This window comes from Chiloscyllium plagiosum, unplaced genomic scaffold (genome assembly GCF_037043375.1).
Source record: "Chiloscyllium plagiosum isolate Xiang-an unplaced genomic scaffold, Cpla_swu_hap1 HiC_scaffold_1, whole genome shotgun sequence".
Taxonomy (NCBI): domain Eukaryota; kingdom Metazoa; phylum Chordata; class Chondrichthyes; order Orectolobiformes; family Hemiscylliidae; genus Chiloscyllium; species Chiloscyllium plagiosum.
In genome coordinates this window covers 149543748-149558545 of record NW_028270139.1, presented here as the reverse complement: position 1 = coordinate 149558545, position 14798 = coordinate 149543748, and the positions used below count along the sequence as shown (strand labels likewise).

The 14798-nt window shown below is 40.8% G+C and overlaps 1 protein-coding gene across 3 annotated transcripts in view; it reads right to left on the bottom strand.

Moving 5' to 3' along the window:
* Positions 1 to 1306: 1306 nt before the first annotated feature.
* The window catches only part of eif2ak3 (eukaryotic translation initiation factor 2-alpha kinase 3), a 95534-nt gene continuing 82042 nt past the window's right edge, over positions 1307 to 14798 (bottom strand). For all 3 annotated transcript variants that reach the window (XM_043698574.2, XM_043698669.2, XM_043698756.2), the window contains exon 17: positions 1307 to 14554. In XM_043698574.2, coding sequence (XP_043554509.2) covers positions 14378 to 14554 — 177 coding nt within the window. In that variant the 3' untranslated portion in view covers positions 1307 to 14377. The remainder of the gene's footprint in view (positions 14555 to 14798) is intronic.

Here is a 14798-nt window from a genome sequence, read left to right as displayed (position 1 = left end):
CAAGGTAAATTGCAGGTTGAGTGAGGAGTTAAGAAGACAAATGCAACGATGCATTTATTTTGCAAAGACTTGAATATAAAAGCAGGGACGTACTTCTGAGGCTCTATAAGCCTCTGGTGAGAACACATTTGGAGTGTTGTGTGCAGCTATGGGCCCCAAATCTCAGGATGTACTGGTCCTGGAGTGTGTTCAGAGGATGTTCATGAGAATGGTCCCAAGAATGAAAAGCCTAACATAAGAGGAACACTTATGACTCTGGGTCTACACTCGATGGTTTAGAAAGATGCGGGGGGTCTAATAGAAACTTACCAAATACCGAATGGCCAGGACAGAGTGGATGTTGGGAAGATGTTTCCATTGGTACGAGAGACTAGGACCTGAGGGACAGCCTTAGAGCAAAGGGAAGACCTTTTAGAACAGAGATAAGGAGAAACCTCTTCAGCCAGAGTGTCGTGAATCTATGGAATGCACTACCACAGAAGGCCAAGTCATTGAGTATATTTAAGACTGAGATAGATAGGTTGTTAGGGATCAAGGGTAACAGGCAAAAAGCAGGAGAATGGAGTTGAGAAACGTATCAGCCATGACTGAATAGCAGAGCAGACTCAATGGGCTGAATGGTCGAATTTATACTCCCATGTCTTTTGGATATGCCAATGGAATTAGACCATAACTGCTAAGTTAATGAAGTTAATGATGTTTGCACTGGCTCAGGCATGCTCACCAGATGGATGACAGCTGAATACCCAAACATCATTTGTATGGTGAACTGGCATTGGGCTCATGACCAACTATCATCCATAACAACTTGAAAGGGAGATGTACACTGAGGGGGTATACACTGAGCCTGGGAGATAGTCACGGATGGCATGGTCTCTAGGAACTGACTATTTGGAAGGGAATGAGAAGAGGCGAGCAGAAATGAAAAACTCAGCTGGCTGAAGAAAACGGAAATGCAAGTGTACTGTACACCCTCTCAATCCACTGTCATCTTCTGCCACATAGGTGGCACAGGCTGCCATGCTTGAAAGGGGCTCCTAGGTCATACAAGCAATGCTTAATATAATGTACCTCTACAGCCTTAACCTCAATTCAAAACAGTACCATCAGGTGTCTGCCTCATCCTCTCCCCATGCCCACTTTCTTTGTAGGTTAACAAACATGGGACTATTGACAGAACCTGAGCATCCCACAGTCTGTATTGCTCGTATTTAGGACATTTTCTCAGTAATGTCATGGAAAGTACATCCTATAAAGTTAACCAACCAGTTTGCATTTGGTAAATAAAAAGCCCAGTTACAGAAGGTACAATTCAATATTTTATTGAATTTTTAGACTTTTATGAAGTCACAATGCTGCAATACACCAATTATTGCAAGGAGTGCACTGCCAATGTCAACAACCCAAAATGGATTGATAATGAAGAATAATAATACAGATTTACACCGTATGACAAAGAAAATCTAATCCTCTGCAATTGAATCTACTCAACATTTCCTTTATAAAATACATTTTAAAATGCAAAATGCTATTGCACAATCCTGAATGATTCTAAACAATTATTCTGAATATCAATTTGCCTTCCGACTCAAGAAAAATGCGTTTATTGTAGAAAAACAAACAGGAGAGGCTTAATGTACACAGTGGCAGAAATGGGACATTATGATTCCCACACGAGGATTCAGCACAGTCATGTTTCTTTCCGACAGTTAACCCCATCTTGAGGGAGCTGGTGTATAACCAGTGTTCTATGCAAAGGCTATCAATAACAAAAAGACAGTCGCATATTATTTCTACTTAAAGAAGCAAACTGTAAGGTCTACCGAACGAGCTTATTAAATAGCCGTATTATTGACACCATTTGGCACGTGAAGTCTATGCATCTACCCTTTGCAAAATGCCCTGTCAAAAAAGGCAACAACCAAGTACATACAATAAGTCAGGTTATTTGGTCACCACCATTTTTAATTTAACTGGCAAGCCAACTCTCAAAAAAAAACCCGAAGCACAGATTTTGAGGGGAAGGCTAATGCATAAAGTCCGTGGTGTCAACAAATGCAATCACTCACTAAAAAAACAGCCTCTTCAGAAATGTTATGACATTTCTGGAGCAGTTGGGACTTGAACTCAGGCTTTCTGGCTCAGAGGTAGGGACACTACACTGCATAACAGCCCTCAAACAAAGATTCTCGAGGACAATTAGGAATGGAGAATGGCTGGCCACATCCCATCAATGAGGTTTAAAATAATAATGGAGTTGGGAAGTGCTCTTCATGCCAAAAATATTGCTTTACCTTTGAAAAATACCAAAAAGAAGTTATTTCCAGTATAAAAAAAACACTTCCCATGAATTTAAAAAAGATTGGTGTGATCACAGAATCCCTAGTGTGGAAACAGGCTGTTTGCCCCATCGAATCCACACAGACCCTCCGAACAGGACCTTACACAGACCCATTTCCCCCACTTTATCCCTGCAACCCTACATTTCCCATAGCGAATCTACCTAGCCTACACAACCTTAGACACTGAGTAATTTAGCATGGCCAATCCACCAACTTGCACATCTTTGAACTGTGGGAGGAAACCGCAGCACGGAGGAAACCCAGGCAGATACAGGGATAATGTGCAAACTCCACACAGACACCAGAGAATGGAATCAAATCCAATTTTGTGACACTGAGGCAGTGGTGCTAACCACTGAGTTAGGTGCAAGTGAGGACTACAGATGCTGGAGATTAGTGTCAAGTGTGTGATGCTGGAAAAGCAGGTCAGGTAGCATCGAAGGAGCAGGAGAATCGACGTTTCAGGCAAAAGCCCTTCATCAGGAATGAGGCTGAGGGGGTCTTGAGATAAATGGGAGGGGAGGTAGCTGAGAGTGCGATAGGTAGATGTAAGTAGGGGTAAAGGCGAGAGGTCAGAGAGGAGGGTGGAGCGGATAGGTGGGAAGGAAGATGGACAGATAGGACCGGTCATGAGGCCGTGCCGAGTTGTAAGGTTGGAACAGGGATAAGGTGGGGGGAGGGGAAAATTAGGAAACTGGTGAAATCCACATTGATGCCGTGCATCAATGCCTCAGTCCCATCGCTCCCCACCCCCTCAGCTCACAGCCTCATTCCTGATGAAGGGCTTTTGCCCGAAACATCGATTCTCCTGCTCCTTGGATGCTGCCTGACCTGCTGTGTTTTTCAGCACCACTCTAACCACTGAGCTGCCTGCTGGTCATTGTTCTTAATTCCGAAATGGACATAATTTGACAGTTAGCCATTTTTGCGAATACAACTGAATGGCTTCTTGGTTCATTTCAGGAGGGAGATCAAGACAGTCACAGACCAGGCAAAGGACAAATTTCCTTCACTAAAATGCATCAGTAAGTGAGGTAAATTTTTACCACAACTCTCTGGGTTCAAGGTTCTGATACTAGCACTTTATTCCATTTTCCCATACAATAGGCTTTAAACTTTTCCAGCTTCCAAGTCAGGATTTGAGCCAGTCTCTGGATTATTACCAGGTTTGTGGATTATCTGTTCAGTAAATATGACCACATAGTCTGTATACTCCCAGGATATGACAATGGATTTAGTAACCCTTCAAATCTCCCCTTCCACAAATAGTCAGTCTAATGGAAATTCAAATAGCAGATTCAGCCCTCCCATACTGAGCTAAGTATTAATGGTAATGGCTCCTAACCAGGAAATGTTTACACCACCTTCTCCCAGCTTCAATGCTTTCAGATCAAGAATCATTTCAGACTATGCCCTTGACCATCAAAACAGCTGCCTCTGATTGTACACAAATATCAGAAGTAAGAGGTTTTATTAAGTCCACAATACAAGTACTTTAAAAAAATGTTTATGCAAGTCCTCTTTGAATTATGATCCTTAATGAGCAAGATTATGATTGAACGTTTTTAAGAACAATATTAACATTCATGAGTAAAAAGTGCATTTATAAAATTCATACTTCAGAATTAAAACAGTGCACCATACACTTGAATTGTATAAACTATGTGCACTTTTAAATCTGATGTACCTGACACTAGAGCAGGACTGTTGTCCCAGAAAGAGTGCACACAATAAATGGTTATACCAATACAAGGCATGCAACATCACTCACTGCACCATTCAGCAGTCTCACCATTACCTTAACTTACTTCTCTGTATCACACTGTATAAATGGCGGCAAATTTTATCTTTTTAAAAGACGCAGATATATTAAAGTGGTTTTCATTTGTCACATTCACCTTGGTGAAAGCAATTCTCATGCACAAATCTTTTAAAAGGCTACTTCACATGATCCAACCCAAATTAAATTCAGGAAAAGAGGGATTTTTGATGTGTTTCTGCATAATCTGAAAAGCAAGGCAAATGGGAGCTTTGTTGATTAGACACAGTCAGGAGTGAATCAGACATTAGGACCGGTAACAAAATACAAATTCACATCCTGGGTTACAGCCTAGTCAGTACCAGTAGGCTAAATTCACCTCAAACCAATAACAATGCATCAAAATTTAGGCAAGACTAGTGTGTTACAGTTGTTGACCGAAAATAACTAGGTTAGAAAACAAAAAAAAATGAGGAAGAAACTGGATGTGTACTTAATTTATAAACAAGCATTTGAAAATGCTGGAAGTTACAAATAAAAGCCAGATCCAAGAACAGAATGCACAGCTAGCAGCCATACAGAAAATGTAGGATAACAGTTTACAGGTCACAGGAACAGGCATTTGGCCCTACCAGTCTAATTTTTTTTTTAGGGGCGGGGTCAGTGGGAAGACCACAGCACTTGTGTGCAACTTCAAAGGTCATCTTGTTCAAATCTGCCAAAGAACTTTGCTCAAAATCTCGTGGTTTGTAACAAACAGGTATGACCAAGTGGAACCAAAATCATGGAGTATTTCAAGATAAAGAAGGAAAGACTATGGATTGTAAATTAATTGAGCTGGCAATACTAGAAATCTGAAGTCTCACAACATCAGGTTACAGTCAAACTGCACCTCTGTCAGGTGAAGTGGAGGGAACAGCATACGCACAGAATTTATATGCGGAGAGATAATGGCAAGATAATTCCAGGCAATGACAAGTGTCAAAAATTAAGTATAAATAGTGAGAATGGAGTGTCAACAGGCTGACTAAGTCTTTGCAGGTGATCAAAAGTGTCAACTGGTGTGAGTAGAATGTCAACAGCTGAAATCATCCTCCAAGGCAGCCTTGAAAACACACCAAAACGCTGAATTGCTGAGCAAACATTGATGGCCAAGCTCCGCCACCATGAGGACGGCTTCAACTGTGATCTTGGGTTTATGATGTGCTACATATAACCTCACCATATTATTCTGTGTGAAATCTTCCTTATTATTCTGTTTTGACACCATCACCTTGATAACTTATTATCTCTCTACCTTTAATTAGTTTGCACAGTTTTGCATTCTTACTTTGGTTAGACCCTCGTCATATGACTCTTATACCTATCATGCTATTTTAGTCATTTGGTTTGACTCTAGCACCATCTTATTTTTGATTTTTTTAAAATTCTTTCTCTACCTTAATTAATTGGATCATAGATCATCCTTTCACTTGCTTTCCTTCACAGACACACAGACAGACACACAGACAGACACACAGACAGACACACAGACAGACACACAGACAGACACACAGACAGACACACAGACAGACACACAGACAGACACACAGACAGACACACAGACAGACACACACCATTTGTACTTATCTATTGACACTTTTCATTACCTGGAATTATCTTACCACTATCTCTCTGCATATAAATTCTGCGCCTGTGCGGTTCCCTCCACTTCATTTGACAAAGGTGCAGCATTGTTAAAGTTTTTCAAATAAACTTGGTGGACTATAATCTGGTGTCATGTGACTTCTGACTTCGTTCAGCCCAAACCAACACCAGCACCTCAATCATAGCGAGGTCAGTACAGATGTCTGCAATGACTGCGTAAGACTATATACAGCAGGTAACCAGGAAGGCTAATTGAATATTGGCCCATAGGACATAAAACATAGTACATTTCAGGAGGAGGTTCAGTACACCATGTCTCTGCCAACCATGATGCCATTGTAAACTAATCCCATCTGCTTACACATGGGTTTGTTTTGTTGTATTTCCTGCCTGTTCATGTATCTAGCTAAATGCCTCAATTATGCTTTATTTAAAGAGGGTTGGAGTAGAGTAGGGTAGTCTTATTGTACAAGATGCACCCTATGCTCCCATGAATGTTTTTGGTTTCCCCCTATTTAAGATATTATTTCATTGGAGGCAGTTCAAAGCAGGTTCACTAGTATTATAGACCTCCTAATAGTCAGAGGGAAATTGAGAAACAAACTTATAAAGAGATCTCAGCTATCTGTAAGAATAATAGACTGGATATGGTAGGGGATTTTAACTTTCCAAACATAGACAGTGTTAAGGAATTAGATGAACAGGAATTTGTTCAGTGTGTACAAGAAAATTTTCTGATTCAGTATGTGGATGTACCTACTAGAGAAGGTACAAAACTTGATCTACTCATGGGAAATAAAGCAGGCAGGTGACTGAGGTGTCAGTGGGGGAGCACTTTGGGGCCAGCGACCATTTAAAATAGTGATGGAAAAGGATAGACCAGATCTAAAAGTTGAAGTTCTAAATTGGAGAAAGGCAAATTTTGACGGTATTAGGCAAGAACTTTCGAAAGCTGATTGGGCGCAGATGTTCGCAGGTAAAGGGACGGCTGGAATATGGAAAGCCTTCAGAAATGAGATAACGAGAATTCAGAGAAAGCATATTCCTGTTAGGGTGAAAGGAAAGGCTGGTAGGTATAGGGAATGCTGGATGACTAAAGAAATTGAGGGTTTGGTTAAGAAAAGAAAGGATGTGTATGTAAGGTATAGATCGAGTGAATCTTAGAAGAGTACAAAGGAAGTAGGAGTATACTTAAGAGGGAAATCAGGAGGGCAAAAAGGGGACATGAGATAGCTTTGCAAATAGAATTAAGGAGAATCCAAATGGTTTTTACAAATACATTAAGGACAAAAGGGTAACTAGGGAGAGAATAGGGCCCCTCAAAGATCAGCAAGGTGGCCTTTGTGTGCAGCCGCAGCAAATGGGGAAGATACTAAACGAGTATTTTGTATCAGTATTTACTGTGGAAAAGGATATGGAAGATATAGAATGTAGGGAAAGAGATGGTGACACCTTGCAAAATGTCAATATTACTGAGGAAAAAGGTGCTGGATGTCTTGTAATGCATAAAAGGTGAATAAATCCTCAGGGCCTGATCAGGTGTACCTGAGAACTCTATGGGAGTCGAGGGAAGTGATTGCTGGGCCCCTTGCTGAGATATTTATATTATTGATAGTCACAGGTGAGGTGCCAGAAATATAGAGGTTGGCTAACGTGGTGCCACTGTTTAAGAAGGGTGGTAAGGACAAGCCATGGAACTATAGACCAGTGAGCCTGTCGTTGGTGGTGGACAAGTTGTTGGAGGGAATCCATAGGGACAGGATGTACATGTATTAGGAAAGGCAAGGACTGATTAGAGATTGTCAACATGGCTGTGTGTGTGGGAAAAGCACATCTCATGAATTTGATTGAGTGTTTTGAAAAAGGAACAAAGAGGATTGATGAGGTCAGGGTGGTGGACGTGATCTACATGGACTGCAGTAAGGCGTTCAACAAGTTCCCCATGGGAGACTGATTAGCAAGGTTAGATCTCAGAATACAGGGAGAACTAGCCATTTGGACACAGAACTGGCTCAAATGTAGAAGACTGGAGGCCTGTGACCAGTGGAATGCCACAAGGATCAGTGCTGGGCCCTCTACTTTTTGACATTTACATAAATGATTTGGATGCGAGCATAAGAGGTACAGTTAGTAAGTTTGCAGATGACACCAAAACTGGAGGTGTAGTGGACAGCAAAGAGGGTTACCTCAGATTACAACAGGATCTGAACCAGATGGGCCAATGGGCTGAGAAGTGGCAGATGGAGTTTAATTCAGATAAATGTGAGGTGCTGCATTTTGGGAAAGCAAATCTTAGCAGGACTTATACACTTAATGGTAAGGTCCTAGGAAATGTTGCTGAACAAAGACCTTGGAGTGCAGGTTCATAGCTCCTTGAAAGTGGAGTTGCAGTTAGATAGGATAGTGAAGGTGGTGTTTGGTCAGAGTATTGAATACAGGAGTTGGGAGGTCACGTTGCGGCTATACAGGACATTGGTTCGGCCACTGTTGGAATATTGTGTGCAATTCTGATCTCCATCCTATCGAAAAGATGTTGTAAAAATTGAAAGTGTTCAGAAAAGATTTACAAGTATGTTGCCAGTGTTGGAGGATTTGAGCAATAGGGAGAGGCTGAACAGGCTGGGGCTGTTTTCCCTGGAGCGTTAAAGGCTGAGGGGTGACCTTATAGAGGTGTACAAAATTATGAGGGACATGAATAGGGTAAATGGACTCCCTGGGGTCAGGGAGTCCAGAACTAGAGGGCATAGGTTTAGGGTGAGAGGAGAAAGATATAAAAGAGACCTAAGGAGCAACTTTTTCACGCAGAGGGTGGTACATGTATGGAATAAGCTGCCAGAGAAAGTGGTGGAGGCTGGTACAGTTGCAACATTTGAGAGGCATTTGGATGGGTATATGAATAGGAAGGGTTTGGAGGGATATGGGCCAGGTCCTAGCAGGTGGGACTAGCTTGGCTTGGGATATCTGGTCAGCGTGGACGGGTTGGACCGAAGGGTAGTTTCTGTGCTGTACATCTCTATGACTCTATGGTCCCTAATATTAAAAGATTGCCTTAAGAGCAAAGGTTGGCCTCTAGTCATTGAAATTTGGAATAATGAGTCGTGATTTCATTGAAACACAGGGATCTATAAAGGAGTTTGAGAAGATGGTTCCCCTCATGGAAGAGTCTAGGACCAGAGGGCATAGTGTCAGAATTACAGGGCACCAATTTAAGACTGAAATAAGGATGAATTGCATCAGAGGGTTGAGTGCCTTTGAAATTCCTTGCCACAGAGAGCTGTGAGGTCACAAGTCTTGGATATTTAAAGATAGATTATTGGTAAGTCAGAGAATAAAATATTATGGAGGAAAGTGAATTGAGGAATGTTTGATAGGCCGTGATGCTATTGAATAGTGGAGCAGACTCAAGGGGCTGAACAGCCTACTCCTGTTTCTAATTATTCGTCTACAGATCGAGGCTTGTGTTGTTCACTCTCAGGATGTGGACACCAATGGCAAGGCGAACATTTATTGGCTTTTTCTATACAACTGAATGATTTACTAATCATTTTAGTGGGCAATTCAGAGTTAACTACAGTTCTGTGGAACAGGACTCACATGTAGACCAGACCAGGTAAGGTTAGCAGATTTCTTTTCCTAAAAAGCAGCGAGTCAGAATTTTGAAAACAAATCTGAGAGTTTCATGGTTACCAGTGAAGCCAACTGTTATTCCTGACTGATTTACTAACTGAATTTAAACTCTCCAACTTTAAGTCTGAGCTCTGGATTATGAATTGAATAGCATAACCTACCAAATTTTACATTATCATATCCCAAGTTTTGGGGGAGTTGGAATTTATGGTAGGTATTTCCAAACTATGTGTTATGAATCCGAGTGAAATGAAAGGTCACATTTGCATCTCTGTAAAACAAATACAACAGAGAGGAAGAGATCGCCCAGTCTGGAAGTTTGACAGGACAATCCTGAACCCACTGGATTCATGTCAGCAAAGGAACAAGTCAGCCCAAAGAGCTCACTCGACTTGAAAAAATATTTCTAACATGGAGTTCATGTGGGCCTCGAACTTTTGAGGGCAGTTGCTGACACTTGGTGCAATAATTTTGCTCGGATCCAATTTGTGTACATGCAATTCGGCCCTGACAACATGATGTCAAATCCTGATGATGTCATACCAGGTCATTGGACATTCCAGGACAAGCATCATAGCCTTAGGATAAGGGGTAGCAAATTTAAAACAGGCTTGAGGAGGAACTACTTCTCCCAAAGGGTTTTGATTCTGTGGAACTCATTACCCCACAGTGTAGTGGCTGCTGGGACAGTAAGTAAATTTAAAGGTGGAGTTAGACAGATTGTTAATAGATAATGGGTTGGAGGATATGGAGAGAAGGCAGCAAAATGGTGAGGAACATATCAGCCATGATTGAATGGCAGAGCAGACTCCATGGGCCGAATGGCTTAATTCTGCTCCTATATCTTATGAACTTCTGTGGTTCAGGTGAGAAGGTGAGTGGCTGGTTCAAACTTTACTATTGTGTTCCTGCTCCTGTAAAACAGGCTCCTTAGCCCAGACTGATAAATTCTGTTGTACTGGTACCAGAAACCACTCCCAAATCAAGGGGACAGGAGCTAAAGAGTACGCTATGGTGGGAATTGGGGAAGACCGCTTAATAAATAAGTGGGCAGAGAGGTAAGGTAGGAAGAGGCTAGACTGTATAGAGTAGATTGACATTTACGAGAGGTGGTTTGATTATAATGAAATTGTGGTAGTGTGGAGAGGAAATTACATAGTTAATGATATAAAATAAAAACTAACAAGGTGCTTTAAAGCACTGATCTTCATGCTTACAAGATGTATGCCTTGATCTGGAACACACAGACTATCACATATTGAATGTTAATGAGCTATTTCATTGCTGGCAGCTGGGGTCACATCCTTAAAAATTAGTTCAGACAGAAAAACTATTTGGAAGCAGAGTTCCATTTTGTTTTTCATTTGCTTGTCCAGCCTTCCCTCGAATACATCACTTCCTCTACTACTGCACACCTTCCCCTGCAACAGATTAGGTGCCCATTTTACTGGGTACCCACTCAGGGTGACTCAATGTTAACTCCTCTTTCTGTTTCTATTTGAAACTCAGTCTTCAGCTTCCAACAATGTTACAAGAAAACTGGAGGAACACCACCACATATTTCTCCATCCCTCTGGTTTTGAGAAAATATCCTCAGTAGATTTAGAGATCTTGGCCACATTCCTCATTCTTGCCATTCACAAAGGGTTAATTGTATTGGTAGTAAACCCTTCTGGGAGGACAGTCCAGAAACAAACAAGAATCTACCCATAGTGTTCTCTTATTTAATCACCTGGCAAGACACAACCAGTGTTGCAATCTGAATTTTATGCATTTGCAGATTCTTTCAACTTTCAGACCAATTACATGCTAATTTCCATAGACTACTTTTTTTTCAATTTTCAATTACCTGACCACTTTTTTTTTGCTCAATCACTGTCGTTTCTGGGATATTATTAAGTCAAAGTTTCATGGGTGAGCAAATAAAAACTGAACAATTTTAATTGCACCCGTACCAAAGCTTCGACAACCCCTTTCAAACTTGTCATCCCTACCATCTAGTAAAGGAAATGACAGAAGATGTATGAGACCTCCACCATCTGCAAACTCCCTTCAACATCACACACCAACTTGATTTGGATCTCTAATCACTGCTCCTTCACTGCCACGGGATAAAAATCCACAAAATCCCTTCTCAACAGGACTTTGGGTGTCCTGAAACCACCGACTTCAGTGCTTCAAGAAAGCTGCTCACCTTCACTTGAAGGGCAATTAGGATGGACTGCAAATGCTGGTTTTGTCACCATGCTCACATCACAAATTCCATTAAAACAAGATTGCAACGATTGAAGTAAACTTTTACTTTTTAATTCCATCTTTCTCCTAAGATGCTTATGTTCACTTTTGTTTCAAGTAGTTGACCCTAAACAATAATTAATTCATCCTTGGATTTTAACAGCCTCTTTTATGCATGTAGAAGACAAGGGTATCACTGGTTAGGTCAGCATTTGTTGCCCATCCCGACTTGTCCTTGAACGGATTGCCTATTGAATGGCTTAGAGAGCCAATTAAGAATAATCTATATTTCTGTGGGTCTGAAGTCAGAGCTTGGCCAAATCAGATGAGAATAACAAATTTCCACCTCTGAGAGGAGACAATAACATAAGCAATGAATAAAAGAATGATCAACTAACTTATGACAGGAATGGACGAAGGAAATTAGCATTAAAAGTACTTTAATGAACTAGATGGCTTTTGTGTAAATTTTTATAATAGTGAAATGCTCACTGTTAGGGTGTTTTTTCCTAAATTCCAGATTGTTCATTAAGATTTCACCATTTGGCATGGTAGATTCAAAATCAAAATCATGTCCTCAGAACACTGGCTCTGCAGATTACTAGTCTGGTGATATCATTATGCCACCACTTCCCATTTGTAGTACCAACATACTATATTTCAAATGAAGATTTAATGTTGTTTGATTTAGCAAGCTGACAATTTTTTTTTAACATGACAAGAGCAGCAAAGATAACAATCTAGTAGCCTATTCACCTGTATGGGCTAACTCCAGCACCACTTAACTAATCCTATTTCTACTCTTTCCCAACAGCCTTTCGTTATTCAGATAGTACCTCAGTTTTTGTGTACTGAAGAAAGTTGATATAATAATTAATGGCACATATGTTTGAGTAAGATCAGGTGTTTTTTTTAAACTGGTTACAATCTGCACATTAAACAGCTTTTCCTTCAGGATGAACAAAAACTAAAATGGGGGTCACCATAATGAGCCAAAATTAAAGCCAGAAATCAAAATAGATGTATAAATTTGAAAATTTTAACACATTTGCTGAACACAACAACACAAACCCATGATCTTAAGAATGCACAAAATGATATAATAGCATGATAAAGGTCCTGGAGGAATAATCAGATTGGACAGACTTAAGCATTCTGCTCAGTAATTTTTAACCTGATTTTGAATCAATGTTGAAAACTGCTTAGCAATTAAAGAAATGAAACAAATTGGTTTTGGATACTCAACCAGATCAATGTGTTCTACATGAACCTGGTTGACATGACAAGGCAAAGAAACTGGGTTTGAATTTTGCACTGCATCTTAAATGAGCATGATAGCCCAGTATCAGTCCAACACCTACCCTCCACATCTGCAATGAAAATGAGATCACAGTTAGCACTGCTGCCTCGCAGCGTCAGAGACCTGGGTTCAATTCCCGCCTCACGCAACTGACTGTGTGGAGTTTGCACATTCTCCCAGTGTCTGCGTGGGTTTTCTCCGGGTGCTCTGGTTTCCTCCCACAGTCCAAAAATGTGCAGGTTAGGTGAGTTGGCCATGCTAAATTGCCCGTAGTGTTAGGTGAAGGGGTAAATCTCGGGGGATGGGTTTGAATTGGGTTGCGCTTCGGCGGGTCGGTGTGGACTTGTTGGGCCGAAGGGCCTGTTTCCACACTAAGTAATCTAATCTAAATGTAAAGGATATGCCTTCTGCCAAATCAGATGCAGATTGGAATTTTCACTGGAATAACCCAAAAAGGTGCTGAAGTAGTAGCACTACAATTAAGAGCAGCTGACCAAACCCTAATGGAAACGGAGCCTGGGACCTTCTTCCCTTAACTGATCACTGCTGCACAGAACTAAATCATTACCCATTCAAGCATTGAAGAGTTGGAGAAAGAAGTGTCATGACAACATGGGAAATTTCTGAATGTTCATCTATTCTTAGCTGGTCAGAAATTCAAGCAAGATATTTACAGGACAAGAAATTAAATATCTTCAGTCAATACAGTAGTGTAAACAAAATGTCAAATATAAAGATACAGCTTGCATTAAGAACTCAAATTTCTTTCACTATGAAATTTGCACAGCATGATTAATAGATGTACTTATGCCATTGTGCCCTCACAGCACTATAAATACATTTTAAACTTCACCATTCACCATGTCCAGTCAGGCCAATTCCCAAAACTTTGTGGTTGAGGGGCAGGTATTGCTTTCAAATCCACATTGCAGTGTTGATTCAGTTTCTAAAAATACAGGCTTACAGTTGAAAGCTGGACAAATGCCCTTAGACATAAGGATGCAATGAAGTTAGGAGCACCACAAGCATCACACATCCCTCTTCACAAACTAAACTGCAGTTTTCACTTTCTTTTGAAACGCATGCATCTGATCTACTGTGCACGTGCAGCCACGAGAGGAGTGCACAGTATGTGCTTATAGAATAGAATTAACTGAAACTGTGGTGCACAAGACAAAATGAGTCCTCAAATCAGTATATCTGCACCTGTTACTTCAAATACATAATCCTCCAAGCAGAGACATTTTCTTAAAAATGTTAAGAATCAGTTTGGATGTATAGTAGAAAACGTGGTGAGAGGCTTTAGTATCACATCACTTGGTCCTGAAGACCTTTGACAATTTTTTCAAAGTAAAAGTGGTCAGAACGTGCCTTGACATCTTTTTCAAATATTGATTGCATTGTAACAATTGAAATGGAAGGTGTCAGAGATCAAGAACCTGCAGGCTGAGCAGATGACGTCCACTGTTATGAGACAGATGCCCTCACAGCCTTGACTCCATTGCAGCTGAGTGTCCGTGACCTCTGCCTCAGCAGCTGCCTTTCAGGAATGTCAAAGCTCTCGAAGTATGGGTTGTTGACAATGTCCACAGCCTCTGGACGTTCCACTGGTTCGTGAGAAAGCATTTGCCGCACCATTTCATGCTGTACCAGGAGGGGTTTCAAAAATTCAGAAAAGTTAATTTCCACACAGCATACTGTTAGGTTTGCCCAACTTCCACCTTGTTGCAAATATATTCTCTAAAGACCTCTGCAGAATATTGTGACCAATACTACATCAAAACTTACAAAAGAAACTTAAGGCCTAGGACAGCATAGAGGAGATTAATAAATTGGTTTCAATTATCAGAGACATTAAGGAAAGATTTAGTTGGGGAGGTCAACTTTA